Genomic DNA, 12,724 nt, shown 5'->3' with positions numbered 1-12,724 from the left:
AAACCATAAAAGACATCAGCCATTTGGTATGCTGAGCACAGTAACTAAGTTCGTGTTGTGAATAATGATAATGATGCACATAGTTCAGTGCATTCATAAACTAAAAAACTAAAAACAGATAAGTAAATGAATGCCCTTTGTACCTTGTAAAGATACACCACTGTGGTATGTATAACATATACTGGCCATTAATTTAATATTCACTAATTATGGTTATTTAACAGCTAATAAAGTGATGCTGACTACCTCCGCGATGCCTAGTTGATTGAGAGTGCAAGAGGATGGATGATGTTGCAGTAGATTTTCAGTTTCTGGTGTTCTTTCAGCCAGCAATCATAGGTGATGCATGTCGTAATCTGCATCTCCATCTAAGCTGCAATAATCAATGGGCCATTTACAGAATCAGTGACTAGTTTTAAGCCTTTGACAACATCTACCTAAACAACGTTACGCACTATGTTCCATTGCATTAAAAAAAAAAAAAATGTTTAGATGTTGTTCAAGTTTTAGTATTGGTTTGAAAATGGAAATAGAAGCATCTTCCATGCAACTCTTTGCTTGTTGCAACCAATTAAGGTATTCATATATGTTTCATTTAAAAATCCATAATTTTTACCAAAACTTTTAAAATTTTGTTTGACCGGGCGATTTGGCCGTGCGCGTAGAGGCGCGCGGCTGTGAGCTTGCATCCGGGAGATAGTAGGTTCGAATCCCACTATCAGCAGCCCTGAAAATGGTTTTCCATGGTTTCCCATTTTCACACCAGGCAAATGCTGGGGCTGTACCTTAATTAAGGCCACGGCCGCTTCCTTCCAACTCCTAGGCCTATCCTATTCCATCATCGCCATAAGACCTATCTGTGTCGGTGCGACGTAAAGCCCATAGCTAAAAAAAAAAAAAAAAATTTTGTTTGTAGTTAACAGGAAGGTAAATGAAGACTGTTATGCTATCAGTTTTCCCAATTTATAATTTAAGGGGTGTCCAAGATTTTTTGGTAAAAAATGGCACTTTTTTTAGACTACCTGGCAACTACAAAAGTGCATTTATTTTCATATGTTTTTTTGCCGAACTATTATTAGTGTTCTTGATGTCCCCTACTAAATGTATTAGTTTATCATGATTACACAAAGAATTATAACACATTCTTTCAAAAATACAAAATTTCAAGAATAATTTTTCATTTCTTCATACTCAAGCTTTTGAACGGGGACATATTTTTTCCTCAGTCCTAGTACAGGACATTCCTAAATTATCTTCAATTTGAGACCTTCTTGAGGTAGATATCTGAATTAGAACTAGACTTATTGCTGTTTGAACCCGAAAGGAAAACATTCTTAGTTTTGAGTAAATTAAGTTTAAAGTTTTGTATTATGATTAGACCTCTTTCTTTTTACCTGAAAGTATTAGAATTCTCCTGCTGCTTAGGTGGGACCTTCCTCTTCAAGTTTCTTGTCCTCTTTCAGCTTTCTTCTTCCTCTGAGGTACCTCCTTCGCTGTCTTTGTTCAGCAGTGCTCTGAAGTTGACTTCTGCATACACATGTCTCATCAGCTTGTGAAACTCCTGATGCCGAGTACATACCAGACACAATCTTCATATTTCTGAAAACCTCTATTTCAACCTTTTTTCCACAATTAAAGTGTAAAACAGCATCCATGACACCCAGTTTGAGAGTGGACAGCCCCACATATGTATATTTTCTACACCTCTTCCATACCGTAGCATTGAATGACTCATTGGTATTTTGAGTCAAACCATGAATACATTTTGATAACATTTTTGGATCACAGAGCCTTTTATACACAAGCTTCATTGCATGTAGGACTTCTAGTGGTATTCCTGCTTTATGCTTATAATTGTCAAGTAGATTTCCAGCTTTGGCTCGTTAGTATGAACACCAATTGTCTGTTCCTATAGGGCACCTGTGATGGGAAGGCCTGTCTTTATGGGCAGTCAAATGATACAATGTTGTCCATATAGCATTTGTCATATCATTTTTGGAACTGCAGTTGGAATGCAAAGCAATTCCAAAATAATTGTGACACTTGTCCATCAGTGTCCCAGTTAATTTGCCTCTACCACCCATCTTTTTGTTATGTACAATTTTTGTAAGAGCTGTTCCTAAACGCTTTTGGTAGTGGCCCACACATTTCAGTTTGACTTCTTTACCATTGTATGGATTGGAATCACACACTGTCTTGTAACTTTTGGAATCCGCATCCCCATAGAGATCTACATACTCCAGACCTCCACTCTCACTTGAGCGAGACTGATTTTGCTGCTCCATGAGGTTCTATATTAGGTGAAGACCCACTGGAATTTTTGGCACAGATTGCAGCATGATCAGCCTTCCAACCTAAATAGGATGGGGAATGCTTATCTTTTGAATGCTTCTTACATCCAATACAGTTTCTGGACATTATCTTAACATCTAGAACTTTGCCTGTGTCAACACATATTGTACATACACCAAACAGTGAAGAATAGCCACGTTTCTGCCATGTTACATCTACGGAAACACCACATTCTTTACCTTTCTTCCTCAGAACTTCTTGGGCAGTAGACTTCATGCATTCTTTGGCGTAGGAAGACACAACAAAAGATAGTTTTCACATGCTCATTAAAAGCCTTAGGCAGAGGTGGGGGAGGGAGGTTCATGACGCAAGCAAAGTTTTTGGCATCACTTTATCCACAACCTACTAACCTCATGCTATAAACAAGGCACCTGTTTACCTCCGGAACGTGTTCCTGTCTTTTTGAAGAGCAAATTGTCTTGCTTTCATAACCATACAATTCACATACCAAACCAAGAACTACAGCCCATCCAAATCTTTGGTTTTCAAAATTCTTAACCTTCAAGGAAGAGCATTAGCTAGGGCATGCTACAATATTTATTAAATTCTGAAGACAATCTGTGTCAATAATTGTGTTAAAATTATCATGTGGTAAGTCACAGTCTTCTGAAACAACTATCACCTGTAGGTCTGATCTTCGATTGTGATGCACAACTTTGTTCAGTACTTACGACATTTACATTGCTTTCGTTTTGATTAGGTTTTGTATACCGGTTCCCATGAAAACTACGTTGTTTCTTTTTAACGTACTGACTATCGGAACAAGTTATTCTTATATGGGTGTACTCGGTGACCATTATTCAGGGAAATTATTCCAAGAAAAATAAAATATATTAGTTGCCAAGAATTTTCGTCAAGTTGACAGATATCTCTTGAAAGCAAAATCGTATTAACTTTACCTCCCTGTACATTTCATGTGAATTGCTGTGATTTTGCAGCTTATGACTGACAGGAAGCCGTTGGACTAACCTTTCTTCGTCTTGACATGATAAATACAAATTACGGTATATGTTTCACCTCTAATTGTGATTCACTCCTAAAATTTGAGGTTGTACAATGTCCTCGGCAGTGTTTAAATATGGGTGTTTGAAAATCAGCCTGAGACATTGTTTAACATTCTCTAAATACAGTTTCTCAATCGGCCCATTGTGGTCACCTCTTCGATAAATTGACCATCATCAGCAATATTATACTCAAAATGTTGAAATTTTCCCCCTCATTGCAGGTCCTGGAAATCAGCTTAGATTTGTTTTAGTTTGTCATACATTAGATTTTCGTTTTGTTGTGTCTCAGCATGTATGGAGACTTTAGAACATTTTCATTGATGGTTTCAAGCCCTAGTGGTTTGCAACTGTTGTATCAAGTTAAAAAGATGTTCTTTCAATGGCTTGGATTTAGCTTCTTGGCACAATATGAAGCAGCTGCATCCAACCAAGAAGGTACTCCTGGGCACCATGTTGTCAAAATACTGGACTTGTAAAGTCATGTGGAATGCAATTGAATGTCTTCTGGAGGTCCAGGAAAGAGAAATGCAAGGGCTTGTTCTTCTCAGATTTTCTCACCTAGGATCCATGCAGGTTGGATTGTGTTGGTTGAGCTGCAATTTTTCACAAATCCAGTTTGATTCTTGGTCATTTTGACTATCTTGCTAATCCATTTGCCAAGAATGTGTTCTGAAAATCTTAATCGTATGGCTTAAAAGTGATGGATTTGTGGTTTGAGTAGCTCAGATAATAAAGCACTGACTCTCAGATCAAGTTGGTGGGTTTGTCCCAGCTCAGTCGGGTGGTATTTGAAGATGCTCAAATACTTGGTCCCTGCAGTACCTGCAAAATTTGTAACGTTTACTTTCTTTGCCCTGTTCATATTCAGATCTTCTAAACTAAGTATAATGAATAATTCACTGTCAAAAGCCCTACAAAATTTATTCCCAACATCCCATTCTTAAATACTTTGTAATGTTGGACATTATCTGGTGCTTAGGTTTAGGGAAGCACTCAGCCTTACCATCAAATAGCTGCTCCTTTTACCAATTTACTTCACTGTCCAGCATCTTCCCACCATTGCTTAGCAGTATCTACAGAAGATTTCAGGAGTGGATGCTGTCATTCTTTCTCTACTCTTGTCTGAGAAAGACTTCAGCCAGAAATGTTATTTTTTCCTTCCTTTTATGGGTAAATTGCTGCTCTCCATCTGTTTCCTTTGCGTACATTGAGTACCTGGGTGCAACAAGAGCGTTAGTGGAAAAATGCCACGTTAAGGTAAATGGCTTCAAAGTTTTGAAAGTGTGGGAATGATTTAATAAAACACTAATGCACTGAGAGACAGATTTATTATCAAGAATATGCAAATGTCTAATGTTTTGACATAAAATTCAGTCATATTTAATGATACAAATATAAATATTGACATTTATAGAAACTTGATTAGTGCTGTTATTGCATAGTATATTGTTCAGCCTTTTTGTTTTATAAATATTCTAGCTCTAATACTTTTAGTGTTACTGCACAATCTTTAGTCCTCAGATTTTGATTCAACATCTGACATGTTATTTGGGGCATCATATTGTACATTTCTGAAACCACAAAATGCTGAGTGGCTTACTTGTGTCCTAAACACGGAATACGTTAGCTGTTTATTGCTCTTGTTGCACCCAGGTACTCAATTATTTTATCATTAGCTATTTTCATGTCCTGTGCAGTTACTACTATTAATTTTTAAAATTTCCGACTTAAATTACTTGTAATCCACATATGTCGTTTTTATAACTCTTCCATTCTTTGTTTTTTCTTATGCCCAGGCACTTGGAAACAAGTCCGTTTGCTTTAATGATGGTTGGTTTTGCGAAATCTTTTATTTATGGTCACTATTTTGGTCAAGGAGTTAGTCATTCCTTGCCTTGGATGTGAAGGTCATTACGTGAATGTACGTGTTTCTGTGTCCAGTGTGATGACTGTATGTTATGTGCTATGTATTTTGTGATGAGGATGATAATGAGGTAGGGAGGGGGTAAAACCTGGTATCGGCATGTAGCCTACGATACACGTTATAACTCATATTTTGGTCCGTATTGAATTGTACATTAAATTCAAAGAAATATTAATGTTTATTTAATTCCACCTATTTTTAATTAAGAATTAAATCTTATGAAGACTTTAATGTAGCCTACGTCCCCAACTGATGGGCAAATCACTATCATTTGCCTCATATGCATTTACTCCATATAAATGCTATGAAGAAATTTGGAATTGAACCCAGGCTTTCGACACACAATCTAGTGATGAGGAAATGTATACCACCACCTCTCGTATCTTGCTGGCAAACAATCTGATAATGGTGATTTTTTTTCTAATCAATGAGACTTAAACCAGCTAACCACGATGAAGACTCAATATCTTAATCACCGTTACCAGATTGGCTGTTCTGGTATCTTTTCTCTCCTCCTTTCTTCCTTTGTGTTAGTGTATTGTGTTATTGTGATGCAATTATACAAGTGTACACTATGTGATGCAAGTCATGTAAAACATTTGTTTGGGATGCAGGTATCCCGAGATTATCCAGTTGTAGACCACAACTATGATGCAGTTGTTGTTGGAGCTGGTGGAGCAGGCCTCAGGGCTGCCTTTGGTCTTGTTGCTGAAGGATTTAAGACTGCTGTGGTCACCAAACTCTTCCCCACCCGTTCTCACACCGTAGCAGCACAGGGTGGTATAAATGCTGCTCTTGGAAATATGGAGCAAGATAATTGGCAGTGGCATATGTGAGTTAAAAAGGACACTTCTAGTATTTTGTTGCACAACTCAAGTTGTGTACCTTGCCTTTCTAGTTTCAGTGAAGTAAGTCTTTGAATTTCTCTAGTGATGTAAAGGGACACCAACATGTTGTTGCATGTTGCATTGGGTGATATTAATAAAATTGGAAAAAATCTCAAGAGAAAACTCTCTGGAGTAAAAAAGTCTACTCTGTTGAAAGACCAGTATCTCTGTATTGAAATTCATTTTTCACTAAATTTTTAACTGCCACGGGCAATAAGCATAGCTGATTTGAAGCATGAAACAGACTCTGTGTATAGTGACAACTACCATCAGGCTACTGGCTAAATGTTCTTAACATCTAACACACAAATAGTTTCTTTAATGTTTATGGATTGAAAAATTAGAAATATTACTCTTCTGTTCTAGTGCACCTTGTCACGAAGGTTATTTATTGTGTTGCATTTATAATCTACATACAAAATACATATAAGTATATATTATAGCGAGTGTGTGTCTGGCATATTTATGCGATTATAAGCCCACCAAGCAAGTGGCTCTGCGGCTTGGGTCATGCAGCTGTCAGCTTGCATTCTGGAGATAGTAGGTTCAAAGCCCACTGTCAGCAGCCCAGAAGATAGTTTTCCATGGTTTCCCATTTTCACACCGGGCAAATGCTGGGGCTGTAACGTAACTTCCTTCCCACTCCTAGTCCCTTTCTATCCTATCGTCCCCCTAAGACCCATCTGTGTTGGTGCAATGTGAAGCAAACTGTAAAAGAAAAGAAAAAAGAGGATTATAAGCCGACACTGATAGTAATTCGACCCCCGGGAATTCGGAAACAAACATTTTTCTGAAAAATTTAAGAGTACAGAGTACAATGAAAATAAAATTTCTGCCTTTTAATTGTTTAGTCATTCATCACCATCAGATGATTCAGTTTCATAGTCGCTTATTTTTTTGTCACTGTCTTCTGAGACATCAAGCGCATTCACGATTGCACACTTCTAAACACACAATTGACAGTTTTTCTTGTAATGTCTGGAGACAGTTCTAGAATTTCAAAAGCTTCAGTTTGAAGAATTGTTAGTAGAGTTTCTGCAGCGATAGCATCCCTGAAAAGATTACTTAGTATTTCCTTCAGTAGGGAAACATCAATAGATTATCCACGACTGTATAAAATATAAATAACACTATTATGTTTTTATTATTCTCCCACCTATTCAATACAATACAATCTTTTAGGACTTTGTCCTTATCAAAATGTTAATATAAAATTAATACATTGGATGGTACATGTTTCGCCTATCAATAGTAGGCATCATACTTATTAATTTTAACGTTTGCCTGGTTGGCTTTGACATTACCTACATGTGATAAAATTCATTTTTGGGTCCGTATTGAAAGTATTTGTATAAATAACACTAGTATGTTTTTATTATTCTCCCACCTATTCAATACAATACAATCTTAAAAGTTAGCACTTTATCCTTATCAAAATAATATCAAATTAATACATTGGATGGACTGCTTTGCCAGCGTCTTGGTGGGTGTGTTAGGTACCAACTGATGAGCCAAGCAGGCATCAATTTTTGGTAAAGAGATAGTCTCTCATAGTGCATGGCAGTGCCGGTGGCTCCAAGTAGCCTAAGCAATGGCCTCCACGGTATGCACTAGCCGGCGTCTTGGTGGGTGTGCTAGGTACCAACTGATGAACCCAACCTAGCACACGAGGGCAAAACGCTGGCAACCAGGAATGAGTAAGCTGGAAAATTTATAATGTCCAATAACGGACCATTTATATTGGTATTATAAATTTACTCATTCGGGACAAATATTTCAGATTCCCTATGGGAATCAACATCTATATCATCATGGGGGCTTATAGTCTAATAAAGGAAACTATTATGCATTTTGCTGCGTGTTTGTTACATTTTCTTGTAACCATTTTTATGTTTCTTTAGTTTAAGATTATAATTTTAATGGTCAGTTTGCCTTATAACTGTAGATATGGATGCCTTTTATGTTATCCTTTCTTCATCGTGACTTTGGTGCAATATACGGGGTGAAATCCAAGAATTAAAAAATCTTCCTATTTTGATTTCTAGAAGTTGGCAGTTATGCTGACGTCAATCTCATGAGAGGAGTTAATGAGATGAAATGAATGTGATAATAATGTATCCACAATGGCGCACATAAAAATGCTGTCAACTTGCGTTCAAGGATTTATTCACAGTTATTTAGAAAAAATACACATCACCTAAATCACTGCCGTCACAACAAAACACTTCACTCCGAAAACATCAACAACCCACCATTTTAACAACTGCCTATCACTTCAACATGGAGACTGCAACGACTGCATGTCAACTACTAACTTTACTAAACCAATTCACATACTTCAAACACTAGTTAGCACGACGCACGTCTGATCAGAACAACTCCTGTTAACCCACGACTCTTATTATACAATAACTTGTCCTACCATCAAGACTCCCTTTTTATATATGTGCCTAGCCAGCCTTCTAGACAGATACGTTACAAAAATACCTTCTCAATTAAAATATCAAGGAAGGTTCAACCTTTTCAATACAGAACGTGTTGCATAAGATGTTCACAACATAATATTTATTAAATAGTTAGAACCGGTTTCGACGCTCATTGCGTCATCATCAGCTACAAAAATCACAAATGGGCAAAGTACATGTCATAAAAATTGCATTAATAACTCTTGCATGGCTGAATACAAATGGTAGACTGCCTTTTCTTAAAAGCTAGAAGAACTTTGATGATGTGATGTGACACATAAAAGCATAGTGGTTTGATGGGTAAGTATTGTGCATAAAATTGAACTGATGCTTTGAACATAAAAGTCTGAATATGATGATAAAACGATGTAGTAAAAACAAAGTAGTAGAATTGTCCACTCTTCTGATGTTCAATTCAGGCACATAAGTCCAGGTCCGATGTTATATAGCAATACCAACAAAAATATTTTGTCGAGGCCGGGACACCTGATGTTGGACGATTGAATAAGGTTGATTTTCGAATTAGTCTCAGCTCAACAGGGTGGGTCTTAAAAGAAAGGAAAGAAAAACTAAGTTAGTGAAATGGAAGTCTAAATGGAGTCGCGGCCAAGGATGATAGGGTATGAGACTCACCTTGTTTAGCGTGCTGAGTGTGTGGTGTAAGAAGAGTTGTGGACAAGTGAGATGGGTGTGACTGAGTAGCGAAGTTAGAGTGAGAGGGGTGGAAAGGGGGGGGGGGGGGGGGGAGTGGAGAGGAGAGGGGTAGGGAGGCGGAGTTTAAGGCGGGTCAGGAGGGCGGAGTGGCAGTGGTGTGGGACGTAAAAGAGTACTGTGGAGAGCGTGAAAGATCGATTTTCCTCCCGTGGTTTTTATACCTCTAAAGACTTCTATGAGGAAGTCGAAAAGAATGTTGGATTTTTCTGAGATTTCGTTAAGATTTAAGTTAGGGTTAAAAAATTGGTCTAGGTGAATAAAACAGTTCTCCGTAACGTCGAGTAAAGGGCCTTTATTTATGTTTTTGAGAATTTCTAGGTCTTGTTCTATGGTAGTAAAATTATGCTTTAAGTCATGTATATGTTGGCCTATTGCGGAAAATCTATTATATCTGATGGCATTAACGTGTTCTAAGTATCTATCTTTGAAGCTGCGCCCGGTCTGTCCGATGTATGAGGAAAAACAGTTTTTGCATTGAAAACGGTAAACGCCTGACATTGTGTAAATGTCAGACCTGTTAACTGATTTGGAATTGTGAACTATATCTATGTTTCTATTGCTGGTTCTGTAAGAAATTTTAATATTATGTTTCTTGAAAATATTCGTTACACTGTGTATGTTTTCGTTAAAGGTGAAGGTGGCGAATAGGGCAGGGTTATGTCTTTCTTTGGTTAATGTTGTCTTTAGTCTATGTTTACATTTGTTAATGATGCTTTCTATGAATGAGGTGTTATAACCGTTGAATTTAGCAATGGCACGAATGGTGTTCAATTCCTTCTTTAGGTTTTCCTTGGACAACTGTATTCTTAGTGCACGGTCTACCATACTATAGTAAGTGGCGCATTTATGTGCGTGTGGATGTGTAGAGTCATTTCTGATAGTAGTCGCTGTTTGGGTTGGTTTTCTGTAGATATTGTATTCTAAAGAAGAAAGATGTCGTTTAATTGTAAGGTCTAAAAAATTGATCGAGTAATTGGACTCGGATTCTAATGTGAATTTTATATTAGAATCAATCTTGTTTAAGTTATTAAGAGTGGTAGCTGCATTAACCGTTCTGTCATCTAGAATAACCAGAGTATCATCAACATATCTAGACCAGAAGTGTATATTTGAAAAAGTGTTATTGGTATTAATTGCAGCATCTTCTAGGAAATCTATGTAAATTTCAGCCAAAATTCCTGAGGCCGGCGACCCCATAGCCAGTCCATCTTGTTGGTAAATGCATTTATCAAATGCGAAATAGTTGTTATGTATTACGAGTTTTAGGACCTGCATAAAGTCTTGGATCTCTAGTTTACTTAGCCCACTATATGTTTTTAGGTTTTTTTATATTATGGGAAGGAGTTTTTTGGTGTTGATACTGGGATACATATTATTAATATCGAATGAGTGAAGGGTGTGAAATGGTAGTATTTCAAATTTATTCAGTTTTTTGATTAGTTCGATGGTGTTTTTTTACGGATTTTTTCGACTGAAATTCTTAGTTTTTACTAAGAAAGTTTTGTATGAATTGGGCCAATTTATATAATGGGCTAGGTCTATAGTTGATGGGGCGTATGGGGACGCCAGTCTTATGGATTTTGGGGAGAGTTTTAGCGGTAGGCAGGCCGGGATTCATATTAATTAATCTCGTTTTTTCTTGTTCTGTAAAAAGGAATGATGTATTTTTTTAAAGTTTGTTTTAGGAGACGTTGGATTTGCTGTGTCGGATCTTTTTTGACTAAAGAGAAAGAACCCGTATTGAACAAACTTTTTGTTTTTTCGATATAATCATTTTTATCCATGATGACCGTTGTATTGCCCTTATCAGCTTTTGTGATGATAAGGTTATGAACTTTAATTTTTTCGTGAATTTTGTAATGTGTTCTCGTTCTGCGAAGGTGAACTAATATTAGTGGGAGTTGTTCTGTTTTTTAGGTTATTGATTTTGTTTAAAGTTCGTTTGACATTGAATCTAACCTCATCTTGTGCGTCTAAAGGTATTTTATTTATGGCTGTGATTTTTGTAGCTGATGATGACGCAATGAGCGTCGAAACCGGTTCTAACTATTTAATAAATATTATGTTGTGAACATCTTAGCAACACGTTTTGTATTGAAAAGGTTGAACCTTCCTTGATATTTTAATTGTGAATCTCAGTTCAATACGGGAAAATGAAGTTTTTAAATTATAACAAAAATACCTTCTCGTAAATTCTCGAGTGTCTAACAATATTGGTTATAATGTACAGAATATTCTACCATCATCTCGTCTGATATAGTGCCATCCTGGTTGTTACAGTGTGTTACACAATTCTGCAGTGGATTACAAATCATTACATTAATTGAACTCATACAAATGTCTATATGTGGCGTTGTCGCCGAACCAACACAAATTTTATGTTTCCTGCATGGTATATTTTCCATCACTGCTGTTAGGAGAAACAAGATGATTTTGAAGTAGTGGCAATACTGCACCAAGAACTTGATCGCATCAACCAAAGAGAAACAAGCAGAGTGACAGGAAGCAGTACTGGGGGGGGATAGTGGGAGAGGTTTTCCGTGGTAGGTACCAAACAACAAAAAAAAGATATCACCTTTCGATGGTTTTAGATAAACAACTATTGAAACAGCAATTTTGGCAGAATACACACTGGTTACCATACAAGCAAAAATAGGTTCAAAACAAACCCCGGACATAAATCACCAAAGCGATATTTAATCCAATCACTGCCAAACCCGTATATATACGTTTTTGAATGCCGTGCCACGTCTGCCAAACCCGTATATATACTTTTTGGTGCAGTGTGTACTTCACCGATCTCACAAATAAACGCGATATAGTGTCATGCTTTGAGATTCCATGGAAATGCTCAAAGAACTTCTGTACTGCAGATATACCACTCTATTTCGTGTGTTTTGAAAGCAATCTAGTGTTATTTCATCTTCGTTGGAGTGGAACATCTTTCCCCCGCCCTCGTGCAGCCATCACGGCATTTTGAAGTATACATTCATCTCTTGTTGATGAAGAAATTGAATGTTTCCTCATAAATCGTGTTTCTGGAGAGCTATATTTTGATAATGAAGATGGAGAATATCTAAGTGGCGACATTGAACTACAAGAAAGTGCGAGACAAAGTAGTAATGAAGAGTCTCATGCGGAATTGTCACCCCTTCTTCAGATAAATGATTTTTTCCCCAAATGTAAATGATTTTGATATTACCAGTTCTTGGATCAAGAATTTTGTATTTCAGTAATAGTATCACTGAGAGGAGTGGCCGCGTGTATTAACCTGCTACGGCTATGGAGTCAAGCTCTCCACTCGGCAGACGAGTGGGTTCGAACCTTACCGTCAGCTGTCCTGAGAATTTCTTTCCTTTTCTTTGTGGTTTCCCTTTC

The 12,724-nt window shown here is 37.1% G+C and overlaps 1 protein-coding gene across 1 annotated transcript in view; it reads left to right on the top strand.

Moving 5' to 3' along the window:
* LOC136877268 (succinate dehydrogenase [ubiquinone] flavoprotein subunit, mitochondrial) overlaps window positions 1–12,724 on the top strand; it is a 133,638-nt gene that overhangs the window by 27,626 nt on the left and 93,288 nt on the right. Inside the window, exon 3 of the mRNA XM_067151177.2 lies at window positions 5,895–6,112. Within this exon, the coding sequence (XP_067007278.1) occupies window positions 5,895–6,112 (218 nt within the window). The remainder of the gene's footprint in view (window positions 1–5,894; window positions 6,113–12,724) is intronic.

This window comes from Anabrus simplex, chromosome 7 (genome assembly GCF_040414725.1).
Source record: "Anabrus simplex isolate iqAnaSimp1 chromosome 7, ASM4041472v1, whole genome shotgun sequence".
Lineage (NCBI taxonomy): Eukaryota > Metazoa > Arthropoda > Insecta > Orthoptera > Tettigoniidae > Anabrus > Anabrus simplex.
This window is presented reverse-complemented; position numbering and strand designations above follow the sequence as displayed.